Below are 13362 nucleotides of genomic sequence, written 5' to 3'. Positions count from 1 at the left end.
TAGATATAAGCTTAACCTCATCTTTTCTCAACTGTTTGAAATTTTTTAGCATGAACATGTATTTTTTAAAATTATATTTTATTTTGATAAGACTTGGCCTCTGTTTTTAAATTTTTTATTTATTTACTTTTGGCTTGCTGCACAGCTTTTCTCCAATTGCTGTGAGCAGTTGCACTGCACGGGCTTCTCACTGAGGTGGCTTCTCCTAGAGCAAGGGCTCTAAGGCGCTTGGTCTTCAATAGTTGTGGCACATGGGCTCAGTAGTTCCCAGGCTCTACGGCACAGGCTCAACAGTTGTAGGGCATGGGCTTAGCTGTCCTCAGCATGTGGGATCTTCCCTGATGAGGCATCAAACCCGTGTCTCCTGCACTGGCAGGTGGATTCTTGACCACTGAGCTACCAGGGAAGCCCAGTATGTACTATTATATTAACAAAACTAGTAACCAGAAGAGAGCAACAAAGGCAAAGAAATAAATGGGCAACATTTAACTGGGCACTTACTACGTGCCAGCAACTGTAAAAGCCAAGAGCTTTACTTAAGAGCAGTGCATTTAATCCTCAAAATTCTAGAGTTAAGCTCTACCATTGGCCCACCTTACAGACAAGAAAGATAATAGACTCTGACCTCCTCCTATCAGCTTAGAAATAACTAGTGTGCCTCACAAGGAGTTGATATAACTCTAGTCAAAAGCAAAAGGGAAAAAAAGGGTGTACTACAAAATGAAAACGTATTGCATTACTACCTTGGAATTACTACTAGCATCAGAATCAATGACTCTACAGCTCCAGGAAGATGCAGAGGGCCAACAAGTGACATTTTAAGATAACTTTTATGGCCTCTTGTTACCTCCCTACATGATTTAACAAGCAATGATTCATTTAAATCCGTAAGTTCTGTCGATATGCAACTACCCTTGAAATCACAGGGGTTGCTAAGAACTATGAATTAATAGTGATTTAGGTAGTGTTTAGTTAGTGATTTTTTGTTTCTTTTTGGGGCAATACTTAACTATTTTAACCTGTCTGGTCATCTGAAAATATGTTGCTTTTTTTGAGTTTTAATGGGCTCTGTGTTTTAAAAATTTCCTATTGGAGTTCTAAGTTCCAGTCTGATAACCAGCTATGTGGGCTCAGATAAACCACGTGACCAGGATTCAGTTTCACCTATAGCATAGGGAGAATGCTACATCATAGAGGGTAAGCAAGGGGAGCAAAACATGCAATGGGAAAAAAAGGTGGAACCCCCGCAGTTTGCTATGGAAAGCAGAGTAAACTCCACAAGCACAGGCTTATGTCTGTCCGGATCACTTGTGTACCTCAAAACCTAGCAGGGTAGTGGGCAGACAGCTGACATTCAATAAATAAATATCCACTGAACTGAACTGAATTTGTTGATATTAACACCTAGGCCTTCCTTCTCTGGGACAGCATTCTGCTATATCCAGTAAGGTTCAGTATAGATCATTTACATTTTAAGTGAGGGAATTCCCTGCCAGTCCAGTGGTTAGGACGCCAAGATTCCATTGCTGGGGGCCAGGATTTGACTCCTGGTCAACCCACTCCAGTGTTCTTGCCTGGAGAATCCCATGGACAGGGGAGCCTGGTGGGCTGCCATCTATGGGGTCGCACAGAGTCGGACACGACTGAAGCGACCTAGCAGCAGCAGCAGCAGCAGGTGAATGAAGATCCCACAAGCCACGTGGTGTGGCAAAAAAATTAATTAATTAAAAATAAATAATTACTTAATTAAAAATCAACCAGCTTTTTAAAATGTTCTTTAAAAAGTACTTTGAGAATGTTATGGAACTAAATGAATACAAGTTCTAATTAAATTGCTCTTTTACAAAATTCCCACATTTTCTCAACTTCCATACTTACCCTGATATATCACAGGAATAGTACCAGTGAAATTCAGTAGGTCTTTCTGGGAACTATCTTTGAAAACTAGAAGAAAAAAAAAGTCCCCAAAAGTGCAATCAGAAGTAGGAAGAACTGTATTATTAACGGGCATGCATGTACATACACACATACAGAAACACACAATTTGTAAATACCATATTCTACAAATCAGTAAATACATTGACATGGGCAAAGGACTAAATGATGTTCTCTTGGAAAGCAGAGCAGGTAGCTGAAAGAACACAGAACTTTGATATTAAATCCCAAGTTCTTGGCCTGCTTTCCTACTTAGAAGTGATGGAAGAAAGTTTTACATATTGAGATATGGGGAAGTCATCCTGGCTCATACATTATTTAACTTAAGCTTTATGCTAACTAGAATAGCCAGTTTTGTGGCCCCTTAAACATACATCATGTTAAATTTGTTTTAACAATGAAAGAAAAGGATACATTGTCCAGGAACAAAGAATGTTTGTTTTGAAGACAAAGATAAATGCCTCTCTGCCCTAAAACCTCAATGCTGGTACTCCTTCAATGATCAAGTTCCCTTCACAGGTGTCAAGGCCATGTTGACTCACTGTGTGTATGCTCATGAATGTTTTATTTGAAACCCTGAAGGAATGAACCCCTGTCACGTTTGATGCTCTTTGTTCTGACATATAAAACTGTGCTGAAAACCATGCTTCTTCAGACTAGCCCTTCAGAACTTTATGAGAGGCTGTCTCCTAAGCTATGATCCTCAGCTTGGCTTGAATAAAACTCCTTTCTGAACTTCCCTGGTGGCTCAGTAGCTAAGAATCCACCTGCCAATGCAGAGGACACGGGTTCGATCCCTGGTCCAGGAAGATACCATGTGGCGCATTGCAACTAAGCTTGCGCACCACAACTACAGAGCGTGTGCACTAGAACCCTCGAGCCACCACTACCAAGCCCGAGCGCTGCAGTGCTGAAGCCTGCCTGTGCTCTGCAACAAGAGAAGCCACCACAGTGAGCAGCCTGTGCTTATTAACATCAGTTAATAGTCACTTTCAGATATCAGATTATAAATTTATAATCAGAAAAAAAGGTTTTATTTTTGAAAGTGACCTTCCAGAAAGATTACTAATAATCTTTGACTTCTCAAACTCCATTATTCTCATCCTTTTTTCAGTCTTCACATTCCTGAAGTTTCAACTTATCCATCAATAACTGGAACACACTGACGGACAGCTAATGCCCTATTTTCTGACCTGGATACAGAAAACACTACATGTGGTTTCAAACTGTCAAACTGCCTTAGAACAAGGTCCTTTTAAGACCTCAGTAGCTAACTATGCTACTTGGGCAGTGTAAGAAAAAAGTCTAAATAGATTTGAAGACTTATCAGAAAGGGAGAAGAGGAAAAGCTAGGCTAACAGAAAACTCAAGGCCAAGAGTGTACATAAGTACACATATTTACCTTGAACTATATGGGTGAAAAATAACAACGGGTGAAGGGGTCACTCTCAGGCAAAAACTAAAATGGACAGAGGGGTAGAACAGAGATTGTTTCTCAGGGACACAGAACAATCCGGAAATGTGGTACAGAAACTACAGTCATTGTCCAAGCAAATTATTCAAAAACCCAAAAGAGAAATGATTATAATACATGACCAACACCGTCTTCAGTAACAAAATGTACATTGGCAATATTAATCCTATAGCTTGCGGGTTTAATGGCACCATAGCTCACTTCTCTAGATGACAGAAAAGAGATAAAGAATTAACTGGTACGACAAAGCTTTAAATCTATAAGATGAAGGAAGACACTGTAAAAGATCATGTATTATTTAAGCAGAGGGCAAGATGAACATGAATACAAGCCCTAACTCCATGCTTAACTAGATGTATAATCTTAAGCAAGTTATTTAAACTCTCTGAAAACTGAAGATGATAATACTCACCTCACAGTTCTGGTTGTAAAATAATATAGATAAAACATTTGGAAACATATTTGGTGTTCAACAAATAGTAGCTGTTAAATCCCTCATCCCTGGCATTTATGTACCAGATGCCAGGGTGTTATTCAAGAAAGGCAAGAAAAAGATGGGCCAGAATCTAATCATTTCTTCCACACATAAAATTAGCTATTCTTTGGCCACTGTGAAAAAATCTACAAACAATAAATGCTGGAGAGGGTGTGGATAAAAGGGAACCCTCTGGCACTGTTGGTGGGAATGCAAATTGATACAGCCACTATAGGAGGTGGTATGGAGATTCCTTAAAAAACTAGGAATAAAGCCACCATGTGACCCAGCAATCCCACTACTAGGCATATACCCTGAGGAAAAAAAATTTAAACAACACATGCACCCTAACGTTCACTGCAGCTCTATTTACAATAGCTAGGACATGGGAGCAACTTAGATGTCCATCGACAGATGAATGGACAAAGAAGCTATGGTACATATACAATGGTACATATACAATGGAATATTTACTCAGCCATAAAAAGGAACACATTTGAGTCAACTCTAATGAGGTAGATGAACCTAGAATCTATTATACAGGTAAAGGAAGTCAGAAAAACAATTCTCGTATACTCATACACATATATGGAATCTAGAAAGATAGTACTGACGAACCTATCTGCAGAGCAGCAATGGAAAGCTAGTGGAGGTGATGGAATTCCAGTTGAGCTATTTCAAATCCTGAAAGATGATGCTGTGAAAGTGCTGCACTCAATATGCCAGCAAATTTGGAAAACTCAGCAGTGGCCACAGGACAGGAAAAGGTCAGTTTTCATTCCAATCCCAAAGAAAGGCAATGCCAAAGAATGCTCAACCTACTGCACAATTACACTCATTTCACACGCTAGTAAAGTAATGCTCAAACTTCTCCAAGCCAGGCTTCAGCAATACGTGAACCATGAACTTCCAGATGGTCAAGGTGGTTTTAGAAAAGGCAGAAGAATCAGATTGCCAACATCTGCTGGATCATGGAAAAAGGAAATGAGTTCCAGAAAAACATCTATTTCTGCTTTACTGACTATGCCAAAGCCTTTGACTGTGTGGATCACAATCAACTGTGGAAAACTCTGAAAGAGATGGGAATACCAGACTACCTGATCTGCCTCTTGAGAAACCTGTATGCAGGTCAGGAAGCAACAGTTAGAACTGGACATGGAACAACAGACTGGTTCCAAATAGGACAAGGAGTACATCAAGGCTGTATATTGTCACCCTGCTTATTTAACTTCTATGCAGAGTACATCATGAGAAACGCTGGGCTGGAAGAAGCACCAGGTGGAATCAAGATTGCCGGGAGAAGTATCAATAACCTCAGATATGTAGATGACACCACCCTTATGGCAGAAAGTAAAAAAGAACTAAAGAGCTTCTTGATGAAAGTGAAAGAGAAGAGTGAAAAAGTTGGCTTAAAGCTCAACATTCAGAAAACTAAGATCATGGCATCCGGTCCCATCACTTCATGGCAAGTAGATAGGGAAACAGTGGAAACAGTGTCAGACTTTATTTTTTGGGACTCCAAAATCACTGCAGATGGTGACCACCGCCATGAAATTAAATTACTCCTTGGAAGGAAAGCTATGACCAACCTAGACAGCATATTAAAAAGCAAAGACATCACTTTGCCAACAAAGGTCTGTCTGGTCAAGGCTATGGTTTTTCCAGTAGTCAAGTATGGATGTGAGAGTTATAAAGAAAGCTGAGCGCCGAAGAATTGATCCTTCTGAACTGTGGTGTTGGAGAAGACTCTTGAGAATCCCTTGGACTGCAAAGAGATCCAACTAGTCCATCCTAAAGGAGATCAGTCCTGGGTGTTCATTGGAAGAACTGACGAAGCTGAGACTCCAATACTTTGGCCACCTGATGCGAAGAACTGACTCATTTGAAAAGACCCTTATGTTGGGAAAGATTGAAGGCAGGAGGAGAAGGGGACGACAAAGAATGAGATGGTTAGATGGCATCACTGACTCAATGGACATAAGTCTGAGTAAATTCCAGGAGTTGGTGATGGACAGGGAGGCCTGACGTGCTGCAGTCCATGGGGTCGCAAAGAGTTGGACAGGACTAAGCCACTGAACTGAGTTGATATGTAAAATAGTAGCCAAAGGGAATTTGCTGTATGACTCTGGGAACTCAAACTGGGCTGGCAACAACCTAGAGGGGTGGGATGGGAAGGGAGGTAGGAGGGATGTTCAAGTGGGAGGGGGCATGGGTAAACCTATGGCTGATTCATGTTGATGTTTGGTAGAAACCAACACCAGGGACTTCCTTGGTGGCCCATTGGCTTAAGACTCCATGCTCCCAATGCAGGGTTCCTGGGTTCAATCTCTGGTCAGGGAATTAAGATCCCATGCTGCTGCTGCTGCTGCTAAGTCCTCATACACCACAACTAAGACGTGGTACAGCCAAATATATTCATTAAATAAATAAATAAAAATTTAAAAAAGAAAGAAACCAACACCATACTGTAAAGCAATTTTCCTTCAATTAAAAATAAATTAAAAACAAAACAAAAATTAGCTATTCCTAAGAAATACTTCAATTAACACCCCAAATTTTCTAATATATGAGCTGAATTAGATGTATTTTCTTAACTCAAGCTAATTCAAATACAAAATATATAGAATAAAGTTTTCAAAACTCTGTGCTTTGACTAATTCATAAGTCTTGAAATCAATTTAGTCAGTCTTAATCATCATTTGTTTTTAAAAGGGAGGGAATAGAAAATGCCAGAGTGTACATCATATTTTAGTTATGTATACATGGGATCATGATATAAAATGTATTTCCAAGTGTGAGCTGGGGTCAGAAATTTTGAAAGATGAAGAAGTAAAATCTTTCTCAGGTAACCAGACTCTCTATATTAAGCTAAAAAGATAACTAAAATGTCATTAATTTATTATCAACTATATATGGGATAGGCAAAATAATGGCCTCTGAAGATGTCCAAAACTCTAATCCTTGGAACACATATATTTATATTACCTTGCTTGGCAAAGAAACTTTTTTAGATGCAATTAAGTTAAGGACCCTGACAATTTCCCTGAGGAAATTATCCTGTAAGATTAGAGTGGGCCTAAGCTAATCACTGGAGAAGGCAATGGCAACCCACTCCAGTGCTCTTGCCTGGAAAATCCCATGGACAGAGGAGCCTGGTGGGCTGCAGTCCATGGGGTCGTGAAGAGTCGGACACGACTGAGTGACTTCACTTTCACTTTTCACTTTCATGCACTGGAGAAGGAAATGGCAACCCATTCCAGTGTTCTTGCTTGGAGAATCCCAGGGACGGCGGAGCCTGGTGGGTTGCCGTCTATGGGGTCACACAGAGTCGGACACGACTGAAGCGACTTAGCAGCAGCAGCAGCAAGCTAATCACATTTGGTTCTTTCTTTTTTATTATTTACTTATTTTCACTGTGCTGGATCTTCATTGCTGCACAGGGTTTTCTCCAGTTGTGGCCAGTGGGGGCCACTCTCTAGGGGCAGTGCGGGGGCTTCTCATTGCAGTGGTTTCTCTTCTTGCGGAGCACGGGCTCTAAGGCCTGTGGGCTTCAGTAGTTGCAGCACATGGGCCGAGTAGTTGCGGCTCCCAGGCTCCAGAGCACAGGCTCAATAGTTTGGTGCATGAAACCATGCTCCCTGCATTGGCAGGCAGATTCTTTACCAATGAGCCACCAGGGAAGCCCCACAATTGGTTCTTAAAAGCAGAGAACCTGGGTTTCCCTGGAAGTCCAGAGGGTAAGAATCTGCCTTGCAACACAGGGGACACCAGCTCAGTCCCTGGTCTGGGAAGACCCCACATGAAGCAGGGCAGCTAAGCCCACATGCCACAGCTACTGAAGCCTGACAACTCCAGAGCCCGCGCTCCCAGCAAGAGAAGCCACCACGCAGAAAAGCCCAAGCACCGCAACCAGAAAGTAGCCCCTGCTGGCCGCAAGTAGAGGAGGCCCGGGCGCAGCAATAAAGACCCACACAGCCAAATAAAACAGATTAAAAAAAATTTTTTAAGCAGAAAACCCTTTCTGTGGAGATTTGTGAAGGATGGCCAGAGAGATGCAAATTGCTAGCTTTAAAGATGGAGGAAGGTGACTCTGAGCCAAAGAATATGGGTGGCCATTAGAAACTAAAAAAGGTAGAGTCTTTTTTGCCTTTTTTTTTTCAATCTCCCAGAGCCTCCAGAAAGGAACTAAGACCTACCAACATTTCCAACCTACAGAGACTTATGCTGGGCTTCTAACTTACAGAACCGTAAGATAGTAAATTTTTTTCAAGACACTTACTGTGTGCTAATTTGTTACAGCAGCAATAGGAAACTAATACAATACAAATTTTATTAACTTCAAGTTTCCTTAAAAACCACAGGTCATAAAGTGTAGTTCAGAATCAGGGGATAAAAGAGAGAAATGCGAAATTATAACATAGTTATAGCTCTCTAAGAACAAATAATTAATAGTTTAATAATGCAGCAAAATCTAGAGTAAATGATTCTTACCATAGGTATCCATGGAATATCTGAAATGTGGGAAAAACATGTTTACGTTCTTCAGTTCTTCCACAGTTAAATCCCTGAACTTGTACTGAAAAGAGAAAAATGAACACAGAATAAGAATAAAACTATAGGCAATGGAACAATTACAAATTAACATTTAACTGAACACTTACTATGGGCTAGGCCCTGGGCTCTGAATTTTACAATCATGAATGGTATTTGATTTAATCTCATTAATAACAACCCTGTGAAGTAGGTAGGGCTTATAACTGCTCGACTTTATAGAAAATGAAAGCTAGAGAATCAAAATAACTGGCTGAGTTAGATAGCAAGTGAAACCACAGCTCAAACCCAGTGCCTGGGCCTTTAATATCTATATGAAATTACACTCCTGACATCATGGTTAAAGATCCACCTCTCACGCCTGAATACCTCATTCACTTGAGATACCTTGAATTTCCCTTCCTGGCACTACAACTAGGTTTCAAAGAAAGAACAGAAAGCATGCAAGGGTTTGCAGTCAGACTGAGAGAACTGCCTCCTCATTCATCCAGATGTAGTCTCAGAAACACCACCTTGGTTGCCCTGTGGGTAAAATCATTTAACTTCCTTGATCTTTTCTCATTGGCAAAGAGAAGGAGACTCCTACACTCCACCTCTTAGATTTGTGGTGGGGATTAAATGAAAAAAAAAAAAAAAGTATGTTAAGAGTCTATTACCATTCTGAAAATGAAATTGAGAAAACAATAAAAAAGAATAAAATACTTACGAATACATTTAACAAGATGCAAAACAGACTCTAAAAACTACAAAACATTGTTGAAAGAAATTAAAGTGGGTCTAAGTAAATAGAAAGACATCCCTTGTTGCTACATTAGAAAACTTCATATTGTTAAGATGGCAATAGTCCCCAACAGATTCAATGATCAACAATCCACATTAAAATCCCAGCTTTTTTTTTGCTCATTTGCAAAAATTCACATAGCGATCTTAAAATTCATATGGAAATTCAAAGAACACAGCCAAAACAATCTTAAAAAAGAACAAAAAAATCAAAAGAGTCATACTATAATCAAAAGACAGGCTACAATAAGACAGACAATAACAAATGTGGGAGAGGATGAGGAGAAATCAGAACCGTCTACACACACACCACTGCTGGTGGTAAAATGGTGCAGCTGCTGTGGAAGAGTCTGGCAGTTCTTCAGAAGATTAAAGAGTTACCACTGTTGTTGCTTAGTTGCTAAGTCGTGTCTGACTCTTTGCCACCCTATGGACTATAGCCCACCAGGCTCCTTTGTCCGTGGGATGTCCCAGGCCAGCATACTGGAGTGGGCTGCCATTTCCTTCTCTTGGGGATCTTTCCAACACAGGGACCGAACCCACATCTGCTGCAATGGCAGGCGGATTCATTACCCCTGAGCCACTAGGGAAGCCTGTTAGAGTTACCGTATGACCTAGCAATTCCACTCTGAGGCATACACCCCAGAAAAATGAAAACATGTCCACACAAAAACTTGTACACAATTGTTCAAAGCAGCATTATTTATAACAGTCAATAAGGAAAACAATCCAAATGTCCAGTATGATATATCCATAAAGTGGAATTCACCCATAAAAATGAATAAAAAACTGATATATACATGGATAAATCATGAAAACATTATACTAAGTGAAAGAAAACAGACAAAAAGCCACATATTAAATGACTTGCATATAAAGTACAAAAATAGGAAAATCCATAGAAACAAAAAGTAGATGAGTGAGTGCCTAGGGCTGGAGGTGACTAGGAGAAAATCAAGAATAACTTCTAACAGATCCTGTTTCCTCTCTCTGAATCTTTTTTTTCATGTACAAGATCAATTTTTCATGTGCAAGAGATATAGCTCTACCACCTGGCAACTTCAGCAGGAAAGTATGAAAATCTCATGATTAACATTTGTAAAAGTGAGGTATTAAATGAAATGTGTGTACAACAGTAAGTGCAGACAGGAAATGATGAATCAACAGCATATCTAAGTTACAGAGAGGCCTCTGAAAAGAGCTGTCTACAATTCATGTTAGAGCCTAGAAAGGTATAGGAAAATAGAGGGAAGGAGGAAGGTCATTTTAGGAGAAGGTCATTTTGTTTTGGGGAAAAATTTTGGCAGAAGAAAAAGCATATCATTTATTAACAACTTGAAAACAGAAAACTCTTACTCATCTTTGTATTTCACCACAGCAATTTGCACAGGGCATGCCTTCAATAAATGTAGGCTAACTGGATGGCAGCCAGCAAAGAGACAAGAGTCATACAAGTAGAGTGGATACAGAAAGCAATTATGATCCACAGGAGCAGCAATCACTAAGATCACTAAAATGAAGGGTCGACCAGTATTCCCTACAGCAGGGTAAACATGAATCCCAGATTCAGTGTTCCTGACTCAGTGAAATCAAAAGTGAATGAAATCATCCCAACTCTAAACACTAAACAAATGTACAAAAAACTGCATTTGGATTACACATTTATTATGCATCATATCATTTCTCTTTTGTTTTCTAGTTTATATTCTATGCTGTTTTCTACATTCTTAACATCCTCTGAGAATATAATAATTAATGGCTGCATAGGGATATATACTGGAATTGATCTAATTGCAAAGTAATATGAAAGTCTGTTGAAAAAGGGTAAAAGCACTCTTTGCTAGGGCTTGAAAACCCAAATATCACTACTAGTCAAATAGGTGATTTTCATTCTTGATGAAAAAGACCTATTTTATCTGTTAAAAATATATATATATTACGGAAAAATCCCTAGAGGTCCAGTGGTTAGGACTCCATATTCTCACTGCCATGGGCCCAGGTTCAATCCACTGTTGGAAAACTAAGATCCTGCATGCCTTGCAGCACGGCCAAAAAGAAAAAGTCATGTCATTTTTGGTCTATATGAAATAAAGTATCTTCTTAGTGTAATAGTAAATATAATCCATGACTATTAACATATAATCCATTACTATTCCTATACCACCTAAGAGAAGTCTGTGTAACATTCTCTGAAGATATACCTCAGACAATGCCATTTGCTTAAAGGGCGCAAGCAGCAAACTAAAGAGGAAAACGGGCCCATGAAATCCTAAAACAATTATACTATCATACAAATCATTATGACTGGGGTTTCCCTGGTGGCTCAGTGGTAAAGAATCTGCCTGCCAATGCAGGAGACATGGGTCCGATCCCTGATCCGGGAGGTTTCCACATGCCACGAACAGCTAAGCCCACATGCCACACTGTTGAGCCTACGCTCCAGAGCCTGGGAGCCACTACTGAACCCACGTGCTGCAACTGCCAAAAGCCATGTGCCCTAGAGCCGTGCTCCACAGCAAGAGAAGCCACCTCAATGAGAGGCCTGTGCACTGAAACTAGAGAACGGCCCTGCTCACCGCAACTAGAGAAAAGCCTGTGAGGCAGTGAAGACCCAGCACAGCCAGAAATAAACAAATAAATAAAACTGTACACTAAAAAAATGGATACAACTGCAAAATTGAGAAGTTACTAAAATTCAATCTTAATCTGCTCCACTGCAGTGTGCGTATTTAGTAGACTGGTATTTATGAACATCAGAGTACTCCTGTATGACACTGCTCAAATGTTGGACACTGAGGAGTATTTTACGGCATCATTTCATTTTTTTTAACAAATTAAGCATTAAGGAATCTTACAAATTAAGTCCAATCCTATTATTTTATGAGTGAGCAAATCTAGGTTAAGTTACCTGTTCAAGGTAACTCAGCCAGGGAAGGTAGAAATAGAAATTAGGGAACCAGAAAATCTTTCCAAACCTAGTATTTAATATATACTAAAGAATATATATATATATATATATATATATATACACACACACACAGACACATAAACATATATATACATATATACACATTTTGAAAAATAAACACTTATAAACCAACCTACCCTCCAGTGCTGTCCAGCAAAACTTTCTGCCATAATGGAAAAGATCATTGTGTGTGCTGTTGAATACGGTAGACACTTGTGGCTGGTGTGACTTGAGAAACTCAATTTTTAATTTTATCTAATTTTGATGAATATAAGATGCCGGGAGCCAGCGTGAGGAATTCTGCCCATGGCAAAGGTCATGAGGAAGGAGGCTTCGGCATACGCAAAGGCGGGATCGAGCCTCAGGAAACCCCCTGTTTCCGAGCATCTACCCCCAAAACCAGAGTCTACCTACTTTACTGTCTTATGCGCTCACCTATACCTCTGACTTTACAGGGGGCTGTTCCCCCACCACCTCTCTTGGAGAAGGAGTTAACTTGCAGCTCCAGTTAATAAAAATTCCTGGGCGTGACAAAAATGTTTCAACTTACAAACTCCTCTGAAGGTTCTCTAGCCTGCCTGAGCAGGTTCATCCAGCCACATGTGATTGTTTACAGCCTGCCAACCGTGAGAGGCACGAGATGCTTTAAACTTTCTATATACAGATTCTTTTGAGAAGTTACAAAATTATTAGTATAGTATTAGTGGGTTGATTAGAAATTATATTGGTGAAGGGTTTTTCATTTGTTGAGCAAATATTTGGTGCTAAATCTCCATATTCCCTGCCCTTATAATGAATATAACTAGCATATAGGAGAAATAAGTATTAACCTTTAAGATTAATTATGTTAAACCTTAGGCTAAGTAAATTTCCTTTCTTGATTGTAACTCACTACACCCTCACCCTATAGGAATGCAACTTTATTTGGAGGGTGGCGCCTGGTTTAAGAAAAAATCACCCCTGGAAAAAATAAGTTTTCTGGTTGACTGACCGTTATCAGAAAGGGCCATAAAATGTCAGCAGGCCTCATGGCCAGAAGATGATGTAAAACCCCTAAGACCTTTGTATAATTTTATATGAAGCACCTGATTTTGACAAAGGTCTGGTCTGCTGACTCCGCGTGACTCTGTATTCATCCCTATGTATAACAAAAAGTATATAAGCAAACCTGAAAATAAA

At 39.8% G+C, this 13362-nt stretch overlaps 1 protein-coding gene across 1 annotated transcript in view; it reads right to left on the bottom strand.

The window, feature by feature from the left end:
- UEVLD (UEV and lactate/malate dehyrogenase domains) overlaps positions 1-13362 on the bottom strand; it is a 54997-nt gene that overhangs the window by 38223 nt on the left and 3412 nt on the right. The window contains exons 2-3 of the mRNA XM_052662184.1: positions 8376-8460; positions 1879-1944 (exon numbers count right to left, since the gene is read on the bottom strand). Coding sequence (XP_052518144.1) covers positions 1879-1944; positions 8376-8460 — 151 coding nt within the window. The remainder of the gene's footprint in view (positions 1-1878; positions 1945-8375; positions 8461-13362) is intronic.

Source organism: Budorcas taxicolor, chromosome 25 (genome assembly GCF_023091745.1).
Source record: "Budorcas taxicolor isolate Tak-1 chromosome 25, Takin1.1, whole genome shotgun sequence".
Classification (NCBI taxonomy): Eukaryota; Metazoa; Chordata; class Mammalia; order Artiodactyla; family Bovidae; genus Budorcas; species Budorcas taxicolor.
The sequence above is the reverse complement of the archived record's forward strand: the minus strand, read 5'-3'. Positions and strand labels throughout refer to the sequence as shown.